The sequence below is a fragment of the Rissa tridactyla genome, chromosome 1 (genome assembly GCF_028500815.1).
Source record: "Rissa tridactyla isolate bRisTri1 chromosome 1, bRisTri1.patW.cur.20221130, whole genome shotgun sequence".
Classification (NCBI taxonomy): Eukaryota; Metazoa; Chordata; class Aves; order Charadriiformes; family Laridae; genus Rissa; species Rissa tridactyla.
In genome coordinates, this window is record NC_071466.1 from 83,260,129 (window position 1) to 83,284,255 (window position 24,127).

The following is a 24,127-nucleotide window of genomic DNA, read 5'->3' on the forward strand; positions in this document are numbered from 1 at the left end:
ACACAAAGTTGGAATATGTTACGTATCATAACTACAATAGTGACGGTGTGATTTTTTTTCTCTTCAGATCTTCCACAAGGCATACAAGTAAATAATAACCAAAGAGTCTCCATAAACCTGCTGTTGCGGCAGTTGACTTGTTTACAATGTCCTATGTGTATACAATAGGAAAAGAACAACAAACTGGTCAAACGGCTAGCCGTGACTGTGTTAAGGCACTCTAGGGTGTGTTTCAAGGATAGTGGAATACACGCCTCCTGTTACTGAAGACTACAACAAACCCAAGACATGAACCAGCAGATCACTAGAATACATCCTGTCAGATAATAGTGCACTGAATATTTTTATGTACATGTCATTCTGTTCTCTGCAGCAGAATGCAATCTTTCCTCTGAATCGGGAACTAAGATTTGTCTTTAGAAAACACTGTACAAGAGTCATAATTTCTTTGGCAGAGTCTGTGTAATGGGAGGATATTTCTACTCCACTGTAGACAGTGCAGAAGAGCTGTGGAAAACTAGAACCTCTTGAACACTTCCAGTGGGAGACAGAAATTCCCAGCAGAAACAAGGACGTTGAAAAAACAGATTACTCACGATGTCTGGGAAGCTTTCCTCCTCAACAAATAGTCCACAACATCCGGGTCAGTCTCTAATAGGCTAATAAGCACTTCATTCTGTAGGTCAGGGGAAACCTATGGAGACAACAAAAAATACATAGCTAGAGATAAATATCCTCTCACATACATTCATTTTGGTACTCTGCTTAATCTAAAAGACTAAGTACAAGTATATTTGCAGAGTGTACATAAAATAAATATTCAGAAGCTTCCATTTAAAAGAGAAATTTCATGTAACAGCAGGTGAAGTCAGGCTAAAGATCACTTTGTACAATGTCAAATGCCGATTACTGTTGAAAAACCCAATGATACCCAGTTGGGTATTACATCTGATAGCAACAGTGGGATTACTCATGTATTGCAATCTCAAAAACACCAGTTCAAGGTCCTCACCTTACACCACCATTCAAAAGATCTGGAGACGTTTACAAATTTCCATTCCAAGTGATTGCACTTCTTTTAGAAACAATATAATTACACAGGAAGGAGAATGCTTCTTCATATATTCTGTGGCATTTGACTTATTTATGTCCTCCTCAAATGGAAATTCCAGGGTAACTGTTCTATCTATGAAGGTCTTCAATTGTTTCATTTCAGTGAGAGCTGACAAAGGTCAACATTTTTCTAAATCAAGCCTTATAAACATTTAATGTTCATGTATCCACATGGTCAAATCCTGGGATTTAGAAGCATTTAAATTCCTGCTCATGCTCAATGAGAACTTGAATTCAGATTCAAGACAGAGTTCATCTGTCCATAACTCAGGTTTACAAGTGGGTCCTGTTGGATCTCCATCCACTCTGGACTTTGGGCAGTAGCAGCAACAGGCACAGCCAGAGTTTGTGTCATCTTCTTTGGAGTTTGGCCTTCTGATTTGCTAACACTCTCTAGTGCACTTTATATGGAAATGAAACTTCAAAACACTTGACAGCTTCAGCTGCTGCAGAATGTAGCAACGTCTCCTGGGCAGGTAGCAGGAATAGCACTCCAAAACCTGCCCAAATAAACTTTGGGCTTCCAACTGCATTTTACACGAGGCTTATCATCCTTAAGTGAGTTTGTCCACATCACAGTGGAACATTCAATTCAACCTCCAAAGCACTGAAACAGATGAAACCACCTGAGAAACCTGAACTAACAGCCCGGGTTCACAGATGACAGATGAAGCCGGAGGCAAGACAATCTCAGCAAGGGGTCATCAACTGTGCAATATGCTTCTGGATGCAATTTGTCAGAGCCTGAATCTCTTGACCTTCAGGTCACACTGCATGGGCCATTTGTTCTCCCTGACATTTCCTGGGAAATAGCAATAGAATTACTAACAGATTCCTCATGGGAACACCTCAGTTTGGGAGGTATTTAGGGAGTCAAGTTACAGAAAAGGAATATTTCTTTAAAAAAGGAAATAATTTGAAAATTTGAAAAGATATGCATCATTTAATTCAAATTGATCCAAAATCTCTATGAAAAACTTGTGTGACCACATATTCCTTTCTTAAAAATCGCATTTAGCCTCTAGCTGGAAAAATATCTTACTGATGGTCATTGATATACTAGTCTTTAAATAAATTATCTTCTCTTTATAGGAATACATTTTTGGAAACCTGGTGTGCTGTAACTTCTCCATTTAGACAGCCTTTTGATACAGTAGAATAAACTCTAGATAAAGTTTGAGGGTAAAGCAGAATCCACGTCTTTCTGTATGTAACTTACTATTCAGCTTTATATCAAGTTGATAAACTTGTAAGAATCTACTGAGAGGACTTTGTCAGGAAAATAAAACTATATTTTCCATTATTAAAACAAAAAACATATCAGTCTTTCATTCCATGAAAATGCATCTGAAAGATTTCCAACAGGAAGTTCAGTTCCAACTGAAAGCATCTGCGAAATGCAAACTTCACATTTCTATTTAGTTATAGGACTTTTATCTGAGTGAATAAGGGCATATTAATCTATGATCCTTCAACTGGATTTGTACTGATGGTCTCCTTGCTAGCTACCTACTGGAGTTTGGGTTTCCTCCTGTGCAGCACTTTACTTCAGTTTAGTTCATTAACTTGCAAGTGTAGAAATGATATGCATGTAATTATAAACTTACAGACTACATTGGTATCTCAGGAAGACGTTACAGAGCTGCAATGACTATTACTGAATTAATTTTTTAACTGGCAGTTGTGGCTGAGTAGATGAACGAGAACCTGAAATTCAGGGACAGAAGGAAAGCCAAGGCACTGCTGAAATAACAGCTGTTGAGCACGTACTGGGATGGATCAGAGAGCTCTGGGGTTGTCAGGACTCCAGTAGAGTAGGAGGTATTATGAGATTTTGGGCCTGGGTGCTACAAAAGAGTCACAGCAGGGCAGAGGGACCCTTGAAGTGTCTTCTTTGTGCTGTCCCTTTCTACTGATGTGGCACAGAGAGGCATGTTGACTGTCTCCTCAGCGAGGAGGTCACAGCAGCCTCTAACAGTTAAAATAAGAAATTTCAGACACTCTGTAGTGCTTCTGTGCAGCAGGGCTGGATTTGGGCACCAGGAGATGAAAATGCATGACCAAGCTGCTCGTCTACACCCTCCATGCCCAGTCATAGCCAATGAGACAAAATGTGGTTGAGTTGCACCTCCCCACACCCAGCTGCTGGGCACAGTTCAGAGACTGGCAGAGAATAGTCCTTTGTACATTCCCATAAAACGTTTTAATGCATCCCTAAGACTCACTGAAATTGTATAAGAATTGGATATGAAAGACTTCAAAATCAATGAAGCAAGGTCAGAATCCATCTTCTATGTGAAATCCACATCTTTGCATATTACTGATGTTAATGATAACTGCTTAACAAAAAGAGTCCCCAGTATCCTCAGTTATTCTGACAAACAGAACTTTCCTGACCCACCGGTATGTCAGAATCATTCTGATATCGTGGTGTGGGCTCCAAAACACATCCTGGTTTCCTAGGTTTTATTTCACAAATTTTGTTCCAGTTTCAATGCTGAAGCCAATCAGAGTTTTATAAACTCCCCATATACAAAAGTAACAGAAAAAAAATAAACCAAACACAAAACCACCTTAGCAGCAACATACTGCATGTTATAGCTGTAGCTGAATGCTTGAGTCCAGATGTTTTTCTTTTTGTAAGTAGCGTAAATGTCAAGCATAAATAGCAGTCCTGGTTTGGCCCCACTCTTATGGGTTTGGAAAATGAATTGCTGCTGCCTGATTTCAAATGATCAGTTTTATTACAATGACATCTACAAGTTTTTTCCTTTCAATGCATCTATTACCAAAGGAAGCGCCAGGCTAATTATCTTCAGAATACAGAGTCTCCTTGTGCTGCCAAAAAAGCCATGAAAAAGCTGAAAGTAAACCTTGGTAGAAACTTTATAATATAATATAAATAACTATGAGCAATTTGACACAATCCTACAGATCAATTATCATGTGTGCATCTAGACATTGCCCCAGAAAAGAGGCAGAACTTGCCATGCTGTTTGTCAAACTATTGCAATGCGAAGAGTGAATGCACCCTGAGATGCTCATCTGTTAGACATTTATATAAATTTCACATCGGTATATTTCAACTTTTAGGAGAGCATCTGAGACAGCTCACATGCAGCTAGCTTCTCGTTTTGAAATCTGATTCTAATCTTCCTCCACAATCTGAAAAGTTACTCTGGAAAACAAAACAAAACTCTTTTTTCCACACTGTGTTTAACCTTCAGCTGAAAATGCAAGCATTGAAGGGAAAAAGGAACAAACCCGTCACAATTAAAAGAGACCATATGTAGGTTGGTCTAACCCTAAGCCCTACCCTTTCCGCACTGAAAGTCTGAATATGTGCCTGAAGTACTATGAGATGTGGCTGTGCTGTAAAATGTTCTTAAAGAGAAACATCAATAAGAAAACTTAAAGAACTACAAGTATTCTTATTCAAGCATTATTTTAAATGTGCTAGTGCCAGCCACACTCTGGGCCAGCAGGCCTTCGCACAAGGCTGCCATTCTGTCACTTTCTTTTCCTGCTGTGGAAGGAAAAATAGCACCTAAAGTTTCCCCAAACTGTGAAAAGCATTTAAAAAAAAAAGAAAAAGAAAAAACATTCGCTGAATGTCGCACTGGAACAAGAATAAAAATAAAGGAAAGGATGTAATGAAAGGCAATACAGTGTGAGGGAAAAGACAAGAAAACCACAAAGAAGTTCATCTGAGGCTAAGATTGATGGGCAGGGCTCGTGACTTGCTTTTCTCATGCTCTTCTCCCTGTTGAAACCTGGTAGGCACCTTCCCCTTATAGTACTATGTCCATCAGTCCCACATGCCCACAGTCCGGGCTTGTCCATCTTCTCCCACCAAAGTTGTATCCAGTACCCAGCTTCGCTGAAGCACTAAAGGACTTTTCCAGAGCGTTCTTCCTCTTGCGTTGGGAACCAGTCTCCTCAGTATAACACACAGTGCTGCTTAGTTTCAAGACACAACAAATGAAGCTATTTTTACCTTTTCGAAACCTCTGTTTTTGTTAAGACATGTATGCTTATTAAAATGAAGATGGGACAGTGCCGACCACTTGGTCTGACTGGCCTCTGCTACCCCAGAGCAGGGCTCTCTCAGGCACAAATCATGCTAAGCTGACCCATAACTTTGCAGACAAAAAGAGACAAATTCGTGAGGGACGGCTTTATCAGTGAAGACTGAAGAAAAGAAGGCATTCAGTAACTCTGCCTTCTCTGTGTCTTCCACCACTAGGGCACCCGTCTCATTCAGTAGAAGGCTACTTTTTCTACCAATAATAATAATTGACTCTAATTTAATGCAGTTTCCACCGTTTATTTCATCCCAGTCTACTTTAAAACCAACCAGGTATTTCCTCATTTAACTTAAAAATGCATAGGAGTAACATGGGGAAACGTCCACCTACCATGAAAAGGGCTTCATAGTTTTCAATCATCTTTTGTACGACAGCTATGATGGCAGTACTCTCTTCAGCTCGAGCTGAGCTCTGAACTGAGAATTCTTTGTCTGTAGATTTCTGCTTGTGCAACAAGTTAGGGCCAAAGATGGTAGCCAGGTTAAGCGATGTCATTTTGTTCCCAGTAATCTAGAAAATGGAATATAAATGAGGTAGGGCCTCCCAGCGTCTAACGTAAACAGATACACACATCTACACACAGACACCCCTCCTACACACACTGCCCAATCTGGCAGATGCTTCATCCAGCAAAACCAAAACCAAGAGCTTGTCAAATAAAAAAGTGAACGATTTTTAGAAATGCTGAAACACCTCGCTTGGAGATCTCCGCAACAAGCGCTGTGGATTTTCTGGATATGTTTTCAAATGGATTGGAGGAGCAGAAGGTGGAAGCGCTGCCTGCCCTTAATTCCTTGGAAGCTCGGCAGCAGCATGCTTCTGAACTCTGGGAAACCTCCCTCCTACTTCACCCCCTCAGCATGTTACTGTCGCTTAGGACCAAATACTGAAAACTGTTAGCTTACTCAAGTAGCACTCAAGATGTGAAACAGACACAGTGAGGAAAACCACACTTTTCCATGTTTAAACAGTTTAGATAATTAAGGAGCATGCTCATTATTTTTATTAGTATTTTCCCGTCTTTTCGCTTGCTTCCTAGAACATGCCAAATGTTTCCTTGTTGGGTGGATTTTTTTTTTCTTTTCTTTTATTGTTTTATACTTTTTTCCTGCTTTCATAACTCTGTGTTCAAACAAGGAATAGTAACCTGATTTTGGAGGAAGTAGAAGACTAGGAATAGATACTAGGCTAGACAGAAATTATCTGAAAACTATGTCATATAGCTTATTAAATCAAAATTTTCATTGTCACATTTGTGACTGGACTACTTTTTTCCCCTTCTATTCTTTTAACAGAGCAAAAAGCAGGGGTCATGTGCTTCCTCTCTGTGTCTCCACTTGGTTGCTATTCTGGGAATGCAGAAGAAGATGCCAGCAGTTTGACTATATAAGACTGTAAGCAAATTTCAGCTGTTGACCCAGTATTCCTTGCAGGCTTTTTTTAAAGAAGAAGAAAATATCAGGAGAGTTATTTTTCATTTGTTTCAGTTACACTTGAGCAAACTAATTAAAAAAAAAGGACAGGAAAAGGCACCAAAAAGAGGCAGTAAAAATAGCATTTCAAGAAATGAGTGGCACAAAACGAATCCTTTCAAAGCAACATTTTAATATTTTTTTTGTAGTGGGCTATTAACTGAATGCTCTAGTTTAACTTAAAACTGTGTACCGACTGCACCAGGTTTATTTTTATAGAGCTCGACTAGACAGCACACAGATGATAGTAAAAAAAGCTTTTCTTTTTACCGGTGGGGGCCACCGTGCAATCTTGGAAAGAGACCTGCACTAAGGAGGTGCATAGGCAATCGTAACGAACACGCTGTCTCTTTGTTTAGAGACTCATCCCAGCGTGACTGTGAGCACAGCACGCTCCCTTATTTGCACACCACCATGCACCCAGCTGTTTTTCGGGTGACCTGCTTTTTAAACCCTGTCAGAGTACCGAGCCACCAAGGATGCAGAGGCACCCGGTGCCTCCAGTCTGCCAGGGGCAGCCTCTGGCTGTGCCTGGATCTGCATGTGCAGGCTGTTGGTACAAACAGTGAGTCTTTTCTTAAGGGCAGCCTTGGGGCATCCCTTGAGAAACGTTGTAAACATATCCACTGAAATTAACTGAATGAGTAATTTTAATAAAGTTAGTCATCCGTCTTCATCTTCGTGAGAGAAGGGCTTTTGAAAGAATCGCGAAGAGGGCTTGTGTGCCAAAGCTTGGCTGTTCTCCCTTCCAGTGATAGCAAACAGTGTGACAAAATACTTTCTCTTGCCCTGTATGCCTTTATTCACTTAATTATTAATGATTAGCTGAAATAACTGTGAGCAGAATACTGTATTATCTATAAAAGGTATCCAATTGCACATAATATTCCTGATGCTTATAATGCTGCCAAGATAGCTTACGTACATTTGCCTTGCCAAAATACCTGTAGCAGAGCTGATGTACTGTTAAGGGGAATGAAAATGCCTTTAATACAACTGTTGTGCCAAACCAACTCTCTTAAGCAGCATCAGCCTGTAGCCCTGCAATAAGATCCTCTTGGGTACAGTCCTGAACCAACAGAGAACTCTTCACAGGACCAGGGGGACCACGACCCCTGGCTGGCTTATACATGCAATGTTTTTAAGCACAGTAAAATTGTTACGGGCTGCCCTTTTTTAATGCTTTCCATCATAGCAGTGTAGCTTTTTATCAGCTCCTTGCTGAGGTCAAAAATAATAGCATTTAAAGTGGATTTAAAAGTAAAACACGCCTTGAAGTCACATACACCACACTGGAAGTTAGGACTTGAGGCAGAAATTCGGCAAAACTCAAAGTGCCAATTGTTAAAACCAGCCAACTGCAAAAGGTATCCAAATTTGACAGAAATCAGCAGGGTTTTCCTTCTGGAAGACAAAATTCTCTAAGAGTTTCAGAAGAGGAACATCAGAAGCAGTCTCTGCTGCAGTTTGGAGGACAGAGAAGTCCTTCCCACAGATGAACTGGTACAACTTTGTCAAGCAGTGACAGACTGTATCCATCTCATTCAAGGTTAACAGAGTTGCATAAATTCAAGCATTTTCCTGGTAGAAAATGGGAAGCCTGGATTGTCAGATGTTCTCTAGTGTGAACGGCTCAGCTGCACATGCGTCGATGCCCAGCTAAGCTACATGGCTGTGGGCGTTCTTGTCTCTGTGGGACGGGTGCGCTCCAGCCTCTCACTGTATTTGGTCCAGAATGCAACAGAAAGAGGCCAGAAGGAAAACAGGCAAAAAACCCGACCCTGACTCCAACCAGTGATTGCACTAATGGTTGCACTCCAACAATTTTAGGTGTAATTTCTGCCCTTTATTTTTTATTCTTCACAACCCAGTGCATAAAGGAAGCTAAGGGAACCAAGAAGTGAACTACTGTCCCCAAAGGTCATACAGGAAAGCAACAGCAGAGAATGAAAAGAAAATGAAAAAGCATACTCTTGAATGCCTGACACTTTCCTACGTGAGCCTTTTTTCCATAGAATATAACAGCATAAAACAAGGGGGGAAAAAGGATGGATAACATGACACATTCTTAACAACAAGGTCGATTACGCTGTGAATCTCCCAAAGGAAGTGGTAGATTCTTTACTGATTAAGTCATATAAAAATTAAACTCTCACACCCCTAAGAAGATAGTAAACAACTAAATGGCAAACGCGCAGGCAAGAATATGAAATCTCTCCCACCTTTCAGGGGTATGCCACCATTGTGTTTGTTTCACAGCTTTAAAGATCTCTTTTCAGACCATGAAAGGACACAAGTGACCAGGACTTACCTCTTGGCCGTCTTTGTCTGTGGTGTCTTCTGCGTGGCCAGCCACTGTGGAGAGGAACTGCAGCAGCCGGTGCAGGGTATCGCAGTTACAGGGAGGTAGAAGATAAATGAGAAGCTGTAAGGTGCTTAGCTGTTCATCTGGCTCTAATACTAAGAGGGGAAAAAATACATTCTAAGAAAATCACTCCAACTAACCTAAAAGCAGAACAAATACACTGTTCCCAGCCCAAGGGAAGGCGTAAGAATAGCTTTGTTTAAGGATCATTTTCCTTATAATGTCAGAAGAAAAAGAAAAAACTGTAAGGAAATATCAAAAGTGTAACGAATACTGTTATGGGATTTTTCCCTTGGCTGGTCAACTTTTTGCTCACAGGTTCACAGGAACTTTTCTCAGCCTGTAAGAGAGCAAAATCCATGTTGCACACTCCATTACTGTCACTGGACACAAAAATTCTGCTTTATTTTCCACTTATTCCATTCATTTATGTATAGCTGCTGGTATACACAGGGCACCGCTGGGAACCATTCCAATCAAGTTTATCCCTTTGCCATTTTAAAGGGTTTTTCTTAAAATTTCACATCTTGCAGAGCTACTGGGAGACTGGAAAAACAACCGGGGATGTAAAGGACGTTCTGCAATCACCATCGCTTTAATCATCTAAAATGCAATGGTAGCCAGTGACAAAGATGGGACGGAGGCAGGATCTGAGCCATGAGGGCTAGAAAGAACCTAAAGAACACAGACCAGGCAGCGGCTTAAGCTTGAAGGGTCCAACTTCACTTTTTCCCAGATCTGTGAGAGTCTGCACCCCGGTCTCAGCATAAGGCAACACATTTGGGAGTATTTAATACGACAGCTTTGAGGTCCATTAATTATGATGAAAGTTTGAAGCTAGGTTTTTGGAGCCAGACTGGCATTTTTGGTCAGTGAATAGCTCTAAAATTTGAAAGCGTTAACACTGCTAAGATACCAGGATTCAAATGGGGGCCTGTCATCTGCTACTGCTGAACAAATGACAGGGTCAGGATTTAATAGGTAATATGAATCACATCCCATACATGAATGCAAAAAATAGGCATAATAAGTGCAATCTCCGTTGTTTCTACTTTTCTGGGCTATACTTAGACAGTATTAAAACCAAGGAAAGACCTCAGCAAATTTATACTATACAAACATTTGGAGCAAATCAAGGCCAGAGTGTTAAATGCACAGAAAAAAGAATACAGTTAGTAGCGATTACAGAATTCAAACAGGTATGCTTTTGAAAACCAGTAAATCAAAATGCTGCAGAGCTCACAGAGAGTGTTGATGAAAGGTGTATAAAGTTCTCTGGTGAGAAGCGGGTCAGGCATGTCACGCAGAAATTCCTTTAATAAAGCAGCAACATCATGAATGCTGTGCTCTTCGTCTAATACAACATCGATGCCCCGGTCAAACTCTTCACGTAACTGAGAAAGATCATGACACAAAACCACAGTCACTTATCATTGTCCAGATTAGTACATCCCAACACAGAAGATCGTTTAAGATGTAGATTCACTCATTTTCACTTCCCAGATTGCACACGACTAGTTTTTGGTAAGGTGAAAGATATAATTCGTGTCGAATTGCTGCTTATTCCGTGATACATAACTTAAAGTTTGTACCAGACTGTAATAAAATACAATTCTTTCTTTCCAGCTAATATATGGCACTCTTTTATGAAAATTGTGCCCAAGTAAACATAACTTTTGCAGAAATTTAAGATTAATATCAAAGGCAGAAACCGGGGAGAATAAGGAAAACTGCAAGAAAGGCTTTCTTATAGCACCTTACTGCATTATCCCTAGATTTTAGGACCAGAAAGACTAAAATTGCATTTCATAACATCTATGGTTTTGTACAAAAACATTAATAATAATACCAAGACAATGCTAAAATCCACAAAACTCACATTTCTCTTGTGATTTAAGACTGTATTTAAGCATAAGCAGTTAAGTCACCAGGTTTACTAAGGCTTCATGGCATTTGTCCATACATATCTTGCTCTGCTTTCCTAATTTAGTTATATTCACTAAGCGATCATCATTAGAGAATTAACAAACAGCAAGTTAAAACCATTACGAGGTATCGCTGTTTTTTTCCAGCTATGGTCCTCAGACAAATTCTGTATAACTCAAAGGCATCACACTTCCCAGAGCAGAAGAAATCCCTCTCCCACATCCAAATATGCCTTACAAAAAAATAAAAGCCTGCCTTTCTGGAGAGATTTCCCAGCACCAAGAGCAGAATATTTCCTTTAATCACCCTTAATTCTCTTTTCATTTTGAAAATAGTGGAGATGTTTTAAAACTATTTCCTAGGAAAATTTCAGATCTTTGCAAATATTATGAGGTATCACGATCTCACATGATCTTCTCAGAGAGTAAGCCTATCTACACCTTACTAAACAAGAGGAAATTTGAGGTATCAGCTTTCTTTACCAGGATTATCACAGACACATCAAAAAGAAGAAAGAAGATAAGTCACAAGCAAACTACGTGTCTGTGATAATCTGTGGCAAATCTTGATCACAGGCAACTCTATCTTGAGTGTGTATAGTGTGGAGGAATGTAGGAAATCCCGTATTTTCAGCTGAAATTGTGCTTTCATAACAGGTGTGAAAGGTATTCTATAAAAACTACAGTCTCCTTTCTAATTTATTAAGACTGCATTTAATATTATTAATATCACTCTTCATTAATAATGAATAATTACGCTATGAAGACCAGAATTTGTTCTTTATCTAGTATTATGCTCCGCCCCACTGATCTGTGGTCAAAGATTTTTCAGTGCCAACTTGGGGATTTCGTTCCCAGCTCAATTCAGACTGGTGGCAAATGGGGAACATCCCTATGGAGCACCATAAATTACCTTTATCCAGAAGATTGCTTCTGCCCTTACCGCGCAAAAGCAACTGAGGAAACAGATTAGCACTGCATCAGGAATCTGGACTTCCCAAATAGCTGTCTAAATCATAGACTGCTGCTACAGTCTTGAATATGACACTTCTGATCTGATATCCTGTGAGGCCTACAGAGATGTCTGAATTAGCACAGTATCAGATAATCATTGATGAAACGTGGCCAAATTTCAGGCCCAGGTATCACAGCTGTTAAAACTGTATATTTCTAAATTTAAACTTTAGGTCTTTCAGACTTCATTCACAGGGAATACTCTTCCAACTTTTGGAAAGTACACCTGATGAACTACAGCATCCACCGGAGCGTAAGACGTGAGAGCTGAGGATTGTCCCTGCTGGGAGAGGGGACGGGAGAGCAGAGCTCCAGCCATGCCACTCTTCAACCTCAGGGTCTAGCAGTTGCTTCACCCACAGAGCTGCCTCCAAGTCAGCAGGCCCAGCCCAGTGGGATGCCCACCCTGAGCTTGGCAACGATGCTCTGCTCAAGCATCTGTATAGCTTCCGGGCACAAGCTGGTACCTGCCACCCCAATGTACCAGACCTACCACCTTGAGTCAACACTAGCTCAGGAAGCTTTGTCCTACAACCCGCTTGATGTGAAGGAGGTGGTTTGTAATAGATGCACTTGTTCTAGATTTTTCTCTTCCTGCTCACCAACCAAAAACCCCACTGGCACATGCATTTACTTGCTTATGTATTTATTGCAACAAACTACAGTTGAAATAGGACATTTTCTAACAGAGGGAAGAAGGGAAACAAAACTATGCCTACTTTCTACACAAGAAAAACTAATGAACAGCTGCAAAAGCACACCAAAATTTAAGTACTGAGTTTGGCTTTCCATGGTTCAGAAAATGAGTGGAATTTTAATTGAATCCAGACTTTCCCATGCGTTCATGTTGACAGTATTTATTATTGTAACTGCAAGGGCCAAGCTGATGCTTCCATGTTGTTCAGTGAAATATATTAGCTCACCTAATTCAATAAATTAGTCCATGTAATAGAATACACAAATACCCCAATCTCTTTAGTTCCTCAGCTTTTGAAAACACAGTAAAAGAAAAACTGGTGAAAGTCATTGAAGGTTGAAGTAAGGCTTAGTTTACAAGTAAATGATACAAGCCCTCTGCTTTTGACCCAGAGGCACGATGCAATTGTATTCACCCCTGAATGATAAGTGTTTGTTTTGACACTGAAGCTTGTAATGCAAATGACAGGCAACTTACTTTTCAATACTTTACCTAGTCTAACAACTGCCTCTGCAGACCATGAATGTTTTCAGCTTTGTGTTACACCAGCCACTCAGCAATAGAAACTGCTAGAGAATAAACTACAAATCTGTAGGCTACACTGTCCTACTAGTCAGAATCCAGCCAGTTTAGGTATTCAAAGTAACCATTATGTTGTGTAGCTTTGCAACACAGAACTATCACTTCTGGGATCAGATGCAGTCAAGCTTTCTTACGCTTTTTTCTGTTTGTCTTTTTGGTCTTATACTTCCTGGCAGGGCTATTTTCCTGTAACTTTTTATCCTCTCCCCAGGCATCATACGACCATTTAAGCACTATTCTCTACCGTTCTAATTCAACATGTATTCCCGACTTTTGGGAATAACAATGAAATATGTAGGCGGAGGAAACACCCACTTCTGACTTGTCTCTGGAACCTAACTGTACACAATCTTTGCTTTTTCAACATTTGGCTGAGACAGGACTTGGATGGGTCTGCTCTGACCTTCAAGTTTAACAGGGGTAAAAAAAAAGGTGATATTTGGGAGCAGCGATTTGAGGGTCAAAGAGATTGTTCTGTACTTGCATATTTTCTCATACTGTAAGTTTTCCAAAAAAGATTTACAGTTTGGGTTTACTTTGGGAGCTTCAGCTGTTTCTGAGGTGAAACTAGCAGCCAAGATTTTTTTTTCCCTACAGCGTAACCTTTGGAAAATTTCATCACGGTTTGGATCTCCAACCCTGTGCTACTTCTGCAGAGCAAAACATGCAAAGACTGTTAACCTTCTGAGAACCTGACAAGGATTTCACCAAATATCAAAGATGACTGGAAATGGCCTGTTATGAGCCATCAAAAACACAATAAAGTCACTGACACAGAAAACCTGATTTTCACCACGTGAAGGATGGGGAGGAAATTGTCTAACAGAAAGGAACAGGGCTTGTTTGTATCATAGATGTGGAGGGAAAAACATATTCTTATCCACTCACCTGTCTTACTCTCTTTTTTGAGCTTCCAACTCTGAATATTCCTACTGTCTGGAGACCTGCAAGTATAGCATGTCAGACAACTGTTTTATTGTTTAATTTTCTGCTGAGAATTCCATTAATCCAAAGCAATCTGGGCTATGTGTGTACTTAAAAGAGTAAAAAAAACCAACCAATGGATTTCTCTACAAACTTATACTTACCACACTGAGGCAAAACTCATCTCTCTTGGATTAAGAAGCCACCCAGCGTAGTTCTCGAGAACCTCACATCACCTAACCCACAAAACGGCATCTTTGTGACATTTCCTATGATGCCATTTTGGTAGTGCTACTACTACTTTGTGAGGGGCAGAGGTATGCAGAGTGTGAGGCATTGCTCAGCGTTCAGAGGTGGCACTTCCAGGACCAACATCAAAGGAAATAGGCAATAAAATACCTAAATACTTGGGCACTGAGCTGGGTCTTTGGATACAGGAAGCAGTTGATGCTTGGGGTTACCCGCTGGCTCTAAAGCTCCTGTCAAGACAAAGCTGAGAGTTTCCTTCAAAGGGACATAAGTAGGGCACTCAGGCAGATTACAGGGGGGAAGAACTCTACCCGGGAGTTGTGTGCAGTTTATAGGGTAGGAACAGCTATTATATAGAGGGAAAGCTGTAAAGAAACACTGCTGTAATTCAGGCAAAGTACAGAAGGTGCGCCTCTGTCATTTAGAATTGAAGTGATTGGGAATGGGTGTTACCTGCTATTCCATAAGAAATCTGTTCAAACCTTTTTCTAGCCCTGTAGATACTACCAGAACATCAAACAAACGATAATGTGGTTGTTGAATAGACATACTTTGCTGAGTAAGAGAAACTGAAAAATTTGAGAGTAAACGTTACCTTAGAGGTGACATGGCCTTTAGCAATGAGAATGTGACTGAAAATCTTAGAGACTTAAGCAGCTGTGTACACAGTATCATTTTACACAGACATACTTTTTGCAAAAAGGATTAATTATCTATAAGCTTTGAAAAGTCTAACAAAGGCTACTCTGCAACATGCATTTTTTTCTACTGACATACAGGAGATGTAAAAGAACCGTAAAAAACAAATGCCTGTGACAGCCATGAAGCTACACTTGCTTACTAGAGATGTGTACCTTCACAGTGGTGTTTGGAGTTGCAGATTTTCATCAGAGAAATTCAGACAGCATTCTGCCTTTTAGTTTTTAGTCTAAACTTGACATTTCTTTTCAAATATTCTTCTGTCTTTGGATAACAGAAAATTAAATTGATGGAATAACATTTAGCAAACCCAGGAACATTGGCAGGGAATCATCTGAGATGGAAATACTCATATTGGGCAAAAGCTGGAAGGTGGTTACCAGTCTCCACGCAAACATACAGTATTTGTTTTACGCTGAAAGTCTGCAGGAAGTCAAGCCTTTACCACTCTGGCACATGATCCTAGGGAATACACAGAAGGTGAACAAGGCCAGGAGTTTTTATAGCTAAAAACATAACTATTTTTTGTAATGTAATGTGCAAAATGATCATTTAAAGCATTCATGAGAAACCCCTAGGTGATTTGATGCTCAAAAACTGGCCTAAAGAATTTATTCATACAGGCAAATATTTTCAGAATCAGAAACTTGGGCCATCATAAACCCTGGAATGATGTTGCTACAGGACTGTTGCTAGACAAGAAAGTCCTCTATTATCCCTAAAGTCAATGAGCAAACAGTAGTGTCCATCCTTTGCAATCTTTAAATTTCTCAAAGTCAACCAATCCCAATGACTGTTTTGTGAATGGTAGATTAAATTGAAAACTGAAGAACATCAATATCTGCCCCAAATTATCTCAGATTATTGTGTTGTGGGGTATTATTGGTGATGGAGGATGCGGAGAAGGCAGAGTTACTGAATGCCTTCTTTGCTTCGGTCTTTACTGCTCGGCCCAGACCTCAGGAGTCCCAGGCATTAGAAGAAAGTAACAGGGAAAGAGGAAGGCTTCCCCTGGGTTGAGGAGGATCGAGTGAGGGATCAATTAGATCAATTAGATATTCACAAGTCCATGGGCCCCGATGGGATGCAACCGAGAGTGCTGAGAGAGCTGGCGGAAGTCATTGCTGGGCTGCTCTCCATCATCTTTGAAAGATCCTGGAGAACAGGTGAGGTGCCTGAGGACTGGAGGAAAGCCAACGTCACTCCAGTCTTCAAAAAAGGCAAGAAGGAGGAGCCAGGGAACTACAGGCTGCTCAGCCTCACCTCCATCCCTGGAAAGATGATGGAACGGCTCATTCTGGGCGTCATCTCAAGGCATGTGGAGGAAAAGAAAGCTATCAGAAGTACTCAACATGGATTCACCAAGGGGAAATCAGGTCTGACTAATCTGATAGCCTTCTGTGATGGCATGACTGGATGGATAGATGAGGGGAGGGCGGTAGATGTGGTCTACCTTGACTTAAGCAAGGCGTTTGACACGGTCTCCCACAGTATCCTCATAGGGAAGCTTAGGAAGAGTGGGCTTGATGAATGGACAGTAAGGTGGATAGATAACTGGTTGAAAGACAGAGCTCAGAGGGTAGTGATTAGGGGCACAGAGTCTAGTTGGAGGTCAGTGATGAGTGGTGTTCCCCAGGGGTCAGTACTGGGTCCAGTCCTCTTCAATATATTCATCAATGACCTGGATGAGGGGACAGAGAGCACCCTCAGCAAGTTTGCTGATGACACAAAGCTGGGGGGGTGGGTGACACACCGGAAGGCTGCGATGCCATACAGAGAGACCTGGACAGGCTGGACATCTGGGCAGAGAGGAACCTTATGAAATTCAACAAGGGCAACTGTAGGGTGCTGCAGCTGGGGAGGAATAACCCCATGCACCAGGACAGGTTGGGGGCTGACCTGCTGGAGAGCAGCTCGGTGGAAAGAGACCTGGGAGTCCTGGTGGACAACAGGATGACCATGAGCCAGCAACGTGCCCTTGTGGCCAAGAAGGCCAATGGCATCCTGGGGTGCATCAAGAAGAGTGTGGCCAGCAGGTCGAGGGAGGTCATCTCTCTGCCTTGGTGAGGCCGCATCTGGAGTACTGTGTCCAGTTCTGGGTTCCCCAGTTCAAAATGGACAGGGAACTGCTGGAGAGGGTGCAGAAAAGGGCTGCCAAGATGATGAGGGGACTGGCACACCTCTCCTATGAAGAAAGGCTGAAGGATTTGATTTGGGTCTCTTCAGTGTGGAAAAAAGACGGCTGAGGGGGGATCTTATCAACACTTATAAATACTTAGAGGGTGGGTGTCGGGAGGATGGGGCCAGGCTCTTTTCAGTGGTGCCTGGGGACAGGACAAGAGGTAATGGGCACAAACTTGAGCATAGGAAGTTCCACCTAAACATGAGGAGGAACTTCTTTACTTTGAGGGTGGCAGAGCACTGGCACAGGCTGCCCAGAGAGGTGGTGGAGTCTCCGTCTCTGGAGACATTCCAAACCCACCTGGACGCGTTCCTGTGCAACCTGCTCTGGGTGACACTGCTCTGGCAGGGGGGTAAAAGGAAACTTTAATGTAAAGCAAGTAAAGAATGTTGTATAGAAAAGAATCTTTTTTGTGACAGTGGGTTAAGTGGATTAAAAATTTTGTCACAGATGTTCAATTGACATAAAATCGCAGTATCCAAACGATAGTTAGCTGGATGGCTTTTTTGGCTGACTCACACACTTTTATGTTCTCCAAACTCAGCTACCCTTGCCTAAAGGGACGAGAGTCATTCTTTTCAAACTTAATCATCCCCACACTTATTTGTCAGTCACGGTATCTAATCTCTGTAAAAGGCTAACAATGACTCTCTTTCGCCGTTTTCCTTTATATATTTGTAAGCAATGTGGTTTTCAATTACGTATTGTAAAAGCTTAGCATTGTTGTTTCAATTGCAGTCCCTCATCTGCAAAAGCCTTTCATTCAGAGTCAGTAAATGATTTCTTTCTGGTCAAATTAGGCACCCAATGCATCATTTGGTGTTGCAGTCACCATTACTTAATGGTTTGTTTATCATCTGGCCATGTGATAACTCTGTCTTGCTGTGGCCAAGTTATTTCAGTTCTCATTAAAAATTTTAACAAGACTAAGATACATTGTGAGAGATGTTGAACAGATACCTTGATTAACTATTGTTTCTGCATTACTTAAAGTTGGTGGGAGGTCTGTGTCTGGATGATCATGAAGATATGAAAAGAATATTGGCAGGAATTTATAATTCCCTTTGGAGAGAGCAGGCCTGAGCCTAAGGCTGGTCCGAAGGACTCAAGCCAGGGACAAACTGAACAGGGAGCCTGCAAGCCTTGTAGTGAACAGAAGAAACTTCTTGGAGCTTAATATAATTTAGCATGGGATTCTTCTCTTTCTCTGAGCCTCTATCTTCAAATGCCGTTTCTAGTTAAGTCTTGCACTTTAGGATGAACGGTTAATTTAGCTCTTACACCTTAAGATCCACTGGTTGCAAAGAATGACTCCAGGCTGACTGGCAGACTTCAGACTTTCATTCTCAAGGTGTGGGTAAACTCGCAGGGTATGAAGAGCCGTTCCTGCAGAGCTGAGCACTCTAGCACGAGATGACTGACCTCCAAAAAATGTCTCTTCCCCTGTGCTGTATGGGCCAGTTTGCAAGCTTGCAGCATAGATCCTTAGTTTGGGAAGCAATCTAAGCAATTATTTGTGAGACAGTATCTTTAGCAAGAGGCAAAATAGGAGGGAAAGTGTCTGACTTTCAAAGTTGTCCTTGCAATTGGAAGTATATGCTTGCTTCTCAAAATACACATTTATTTATATTATAGTAAAAATATATCTGCCACTCCTGGGAAAACAAAATATTCTTACCATGCTTTTCCAAGTGCTGGCAGCAACTATCTACAAGCCGGGGAACCTGCCTGTAAATCGGGTTCAGGCTTAGTTTCTTATCTCTTGCCTTTTCTTTCTTGCTCTGGGCTTCTGCTGGCAAAGAGAGCTGGAGAGCCTCTAACAATCGTGACTGATTGTCATCAAGATCTGTGATAGAGTCCACAGACATCGCGCCCTGTAAAATACACACACGTGAACAATCAGTAAGGATGGAAAAACCTAAACACCGCAGGACCTTATCTAACAAAGACTTTTTCCTCCCTGCATTTTAAACAAGCCAATATAAAAATACAACCATACAACTTGCTACAGTTTTTGGAAATTAATGAAGTTATAATACCAGTGTAGTGGATGGGAAAATCACAATGGTACCAATGCTATTACCACCATACTACAAGGAATACAAATTAGATACTGAAAAAAATAAATGCCTTCCACTCACTCGGCACACCTTTTTATTGCTGTAAGCCTGCACATACTGCAGGACAAGGATGAATCGCGGTCTGTGTCTGCACCTCAGCAGTACAATATTTATGTGCATGGAGATATGTACACATTTTTAAACCTGATTCCCTACTTCTTCTGCAGCTTGGGCCATTGTATCAGTGAAAATGACGCAAATAGATTTACAACCATACACTGCATACAGTTAACTAATAACAGAAATACATACAACTGCAGAGATTAAAATAATCCCATGTTATCATAGCACAAAGACACACCAGAGAAGTAGAAGGGTCATATTTTTTAGATGATTCTACTCCATGTATCTTAACATTTTAAAGTCATTAAAATTCCAATGAAAGCTTTGAAAACTATGTTTGGATTACAGCAAGGCACAGAAGTTCAAGCAGTCTGTAAAGGATAAAGCAGCACAAGCAGCAGGAGGTTTATGGCATGTTTCAATGTTGAAAATTAAGATTTTTTTTTCAAACCACAAGATCACTGTCACTTCAAAACGACCATTTCCCTCAATTTTTATTAAACTTATCAGGCAAAAACATTTTAGGGGACATCTAGACTTATAAATAATAATAATAAATATTATTATAAATAATAATAAATAAAATAATAATAATAAAAAAACAAAAATAAAAACTTCAGGTTTAATTCTCATTAAAAATATCTATTGTAAATTATTTTCTTTCTTTCTGAAATAAAATATACATTTTACCACCACATAAAATGTACGGTACATCCTGAACAATAATGAAGAAAATGTAAATGCCAACACAAAACTTCGCTAACAACTCGAATTCCTTAAAAGCACACCGTTCTGCTGACAGGTATTTCATAGAATTCTGGTGAGATCACTATGTCTATTAAATGAGAACGCCATAACTGCTAGGGAATTTCAAGCTCAAGGAGTATTTTCTTCCATCAGCCTAGACAACTAAACTTTACAAAGATTTCCGACTCATAGGCAACTCATACAAAGTCCACTGAGATTTCAAATTAATTTAAAAATTTTTAGTTCATGGCATCTTTTAAAAAAACCCAACATCTAACTTATCAGATATAGTTCTGTTTTTTATAACTCATGGAAGGCTTATAAATAAAATACAGTGAAGTTTTTAGATTTTTTTGGACCCACATCTCTAAAGAATTACTAGACCCTTTATAATGCAACTTTGACCTTGATTTTTCATGTCTCTGAGGAGTACACTTGCTTGATTCCCTTTACCATTTCCTGCCAAAAGGAAACAAAAAAACCACCCCAGACCAAAGAAGAATCTCTGGCTATGATCCATGTGTATAAAATTCCAACTGAACAATTTTTCTATTTTGTTTTTAAGAGTTTAGGGTTTCAGACATCAAAATTAGTCGGCTAACACTGAAAATCCCAACACCATCCTCACCGCTGCAGCTCCCAGGCAGTCCCTGTACGACAGGTGCCCTCCTTTATACCCTGCCTTTACTGGTCCTTCCCTGTCTGCAAAGCGTCCTCACCTCATGAATCATTATTATCACAGAGTCACTTAAGTCGGATTCAGATCCCTAAAATAGATGTAAATACAGTCAGTTCGCCATTATCCTTGGGCATTTTATCAAAGTTGTGGATTAACTGGGGCATTGAGCTGGCTTTAGGAAGAGTGACCTTGAGTTCAGTGGCTGAAGTACAGCACTGCTTGGCAACACCAAGTCCAGGCCAGCTGTGATTTTAAATGTCCAAGTGGACAGGAAAACACTACCAACATACTCCCTGGATCCAGCTCAAACTCAGCCAGACCTACTAATTTGGGCTCAGCCAGACCTACGTGACCACTGAGGAAGGATGCAGGAAATCACGCACCTTGCTGCCCAGCAATCCAGGACTATTAACACAGACCGCGTTACTTGGACTGCAAATGCCCAGCAACCGAAGAAAAAAACAGTTCCATCTTCCAGGCATCACCCTTTGCACACAATGGATACTAGTCCCTCCTCCACCATGACAAGCTCAAAACCTAATAAACTGGCCAAGTCTTAAGCTAAGCACACAGAAACATGAAGGTAAGTGCAGATTAAAGAGGAAATGGGAAGAGCAAAAAGAAAATGAAGGCCAGATTGACAAGTGTGGAATGAAGGTCAGATGAACCTTTTCTTTACTTTTTAAGGGTTACAGAAGGCTTCTGTCTTTTGAAAAAATGAGCAATATTACAGAGTATGCACGGGATCAAGTACTATCCATGGCAGATCCATTTTCTCTCCATACATTATGCTATGTGAGTAGTAAAGCAGTATGACTGAGCTCCTGATACTTGAGTAATTTTGGCTCCATAATATGTATATAAGTAATATATTAACAGAGCATCAGAATATTCTCTATAATAAGCACACGGAAAATGCCTTGCTGGATGACCAGGGTCTCAACTTCCAACTGCTGCGCAAAAATCCTACACAGAAAATGCGGCAACAGTGATTTCTGTCTACCTCTTGGAGGAAAGATAACCACAGCACTCATACCATGAGCTCTGCAGTCAGCATTACCTTATGACCCTTATTGAAATCCTCAGCTGAGTGTTTAAAGACTCACTGGAATACACAAAAGTTGCAAAGAAGTGAATGGTACAGTGATAAATAATCCCTCCAGTTTAAGTTTAAGAGGACTGCACTCCAGGTGTCTGTGCAGCATTTGTGTAAGGAACGGGTTGTATCAATTGCACGTACTAATGAATCAAATTTTTCTTTTGAGCATTCGTCTTGATATAGTTGAAAACAGACAGTGCAACACTGCTCAAGAGGTAAAAGATAAGTGCAGGCTTCCTTACCATCCCCTAAAAAAACTCAGGGGAGTAGAGTAAGTACACTGATAAGCAGAAGTATAAAGGCCAAGGACAGACAAAATATGGGCATGAGTTGATAGTAATGTTAAATAATTGAGAATTCACAAAGTACATTACTGAGTAATGTGCTCTAGGCAATCCTGCTTTAGCAGGGGAGTTGGACTAGATGATCTCTAGAGGTCCCTTCCAACTCTGAAATTCCGTGAATAACTGAGGTTCATTCCTGAGAGAAAATGCCAACTCCCTCCACATCACACTGCCCACCTTCGTTTACTCTTACTTCTCTGTAGGTGAACCATGCGCTACTGCATCCCCATGACTATGGACTGAAGGCTGAAATTCAAGACCCTGAAAGCTGTAATCCTGGTATTAACAAACAACCAAACCAAATAAGCAAAAGCCCAGAAGCTTCTAGGAACTTGGTCTTGATGGAATTCTATCCCTTGGATGTAACAAAGGATCCAGGTTCCTTCTGCTTGCTGGCTGGTCAAATGCGTGTCAGAGATCTTACCACACTCTGTGAAAAGAACAGCAGATGACCCATATCTGGACACATGAATTATCTTTCCCTCATATGCAAAACAGGTTCTGAAGCCAATGGGCGTATACGGTGAATTTCTATTTTTTGTCACTGCCTATGCCAAATTCGGAAAGAAGTTGTCGGGTTTCCCTTCACACTTATATTCAAGCGTACTTCACACTTCTGGGTGAACACAACTGCCTGTTCATATGGTCTGGACAGGCCAATAGATGTGCATTGTGCATATGTAAGAATGCAAACATCTTCAAAAATCATGCCCTCAGTCGTTTTCAGATAGAATGCAGACATTTCAGGTATAAGCTTCAGCTGACAGCTAGAGGGAAAGAAGGCAGGTCATGGGGCTCTTCAATCTTCTCTTAATTTTGCAGTTTACTACAGTTCTACCCCTCTCAGCGCTGTGGTTTGAAGAGCCCTACATGGCATTTCTCTGCAGCATGTTTCATCCTAGGGATAAGAAGGTGAGGATCCTAAGAAAATATTTTGTTTTCCAGGATCAGTTCTTGTACTCCAAATTCTTTCTCAGTACTTAACAGGAGTTTTTATTTAAATTATTTTATTATGTATTTTTTTCTCCTCCCATTGCAAACAGAATTAAAAAAATGTAAATTTAGAACCTCTATCCCATGGTAACAAAAAGGAAAAAAAAATTCCAATACTGTTAGTATTGGAAACTAGCAGTACTGGAAAACTGGAAATCTCGGAGCATAACATTTATTTACAAGAAATAGAACCCTGCAAATAAGTGGTCTACCAGGTACTTATCTTACATACCAGATTAACATCCAGTCCAAACTACCTTGCTGTGTTCTGCTGCCAAAGGCATTTTCATAACCTGCGTGCAGAAATTTCCTTCGAAGAGCCTGGTAGAAATTTACTTTGACAACTTCTTTCTTACCACTGAGGACACGATCAGAATTAGGCCATAGGGATTTTTATTAATATTAGGATAGGGATGAATAGTAGATTTATTTCCAAGTTTACGGAGCTAAATTAACATAAACATACATATATACCAGTCACAGAGGTTTAGTATCCCCCAGCTGAAAAAATGAGGTTGAAGACAGATGGAATTTGTTGAATCTAAAGACTTATACAGGAGGAGATAGATAAAGGAAGTGAACAGAAAGACTTCCAAATAATCTCTCTGTCACTTTGGGATCTGTAAGACTTTCACAGTCCATATGATCTTTTCCCATCAACACCAGAGAAAGAAGATTTCCACTAGAGTTAGAATTTTCTGGTATTGACCAAGCCAGCTTCCACCTAAAAAAAAGTCACTGTTTGAACATGACAGAAGAAATACTCCACAAT

General features: G+C 40.6%; 1 protein-coding gene across 5 annotated transcripts in view; it reads right to left on the reverse strand.

Moving 5' to 3' along the window:
- ARHGAP6 (Rho GTPase activating protein 6) overlaps positions 1–24,127 on the reverse strand; it is a 343,882-nt gene that overhangs the window by 12,082 nt on the left and 307,673 nt on the right. For all 5 annotated transcript variants that reach the window (XM_054182853.1, XM_054185159.1, XM_054184310.1 and 2 more), the window contains 6 exons: positions 18,989–19,184; positions 14,145–14,200; positions 10,282–10,432; positions 8,985–9,133; positions 5,532–5,711; positions 597–694 (listed from right to left, as the gene is read on the reverse strand). In XM_054182853.1, the coding sequence (XP_054038828.1) occupies positions 597–694; positions 5,532–5,711; positions 8,985–9,133; positions 10,282–10,432; positions 14,145–14,200; positions 18,989–19,184 (830 nt within the window). The remainder of the gene's footprint in view (positions 1–596; positions 695–5,531; positions 5,712–8,984; positions 9,134–10,281; positions 10,433–14,144; positions 14,201–18,988; positions 19,185–24,127) is intronic.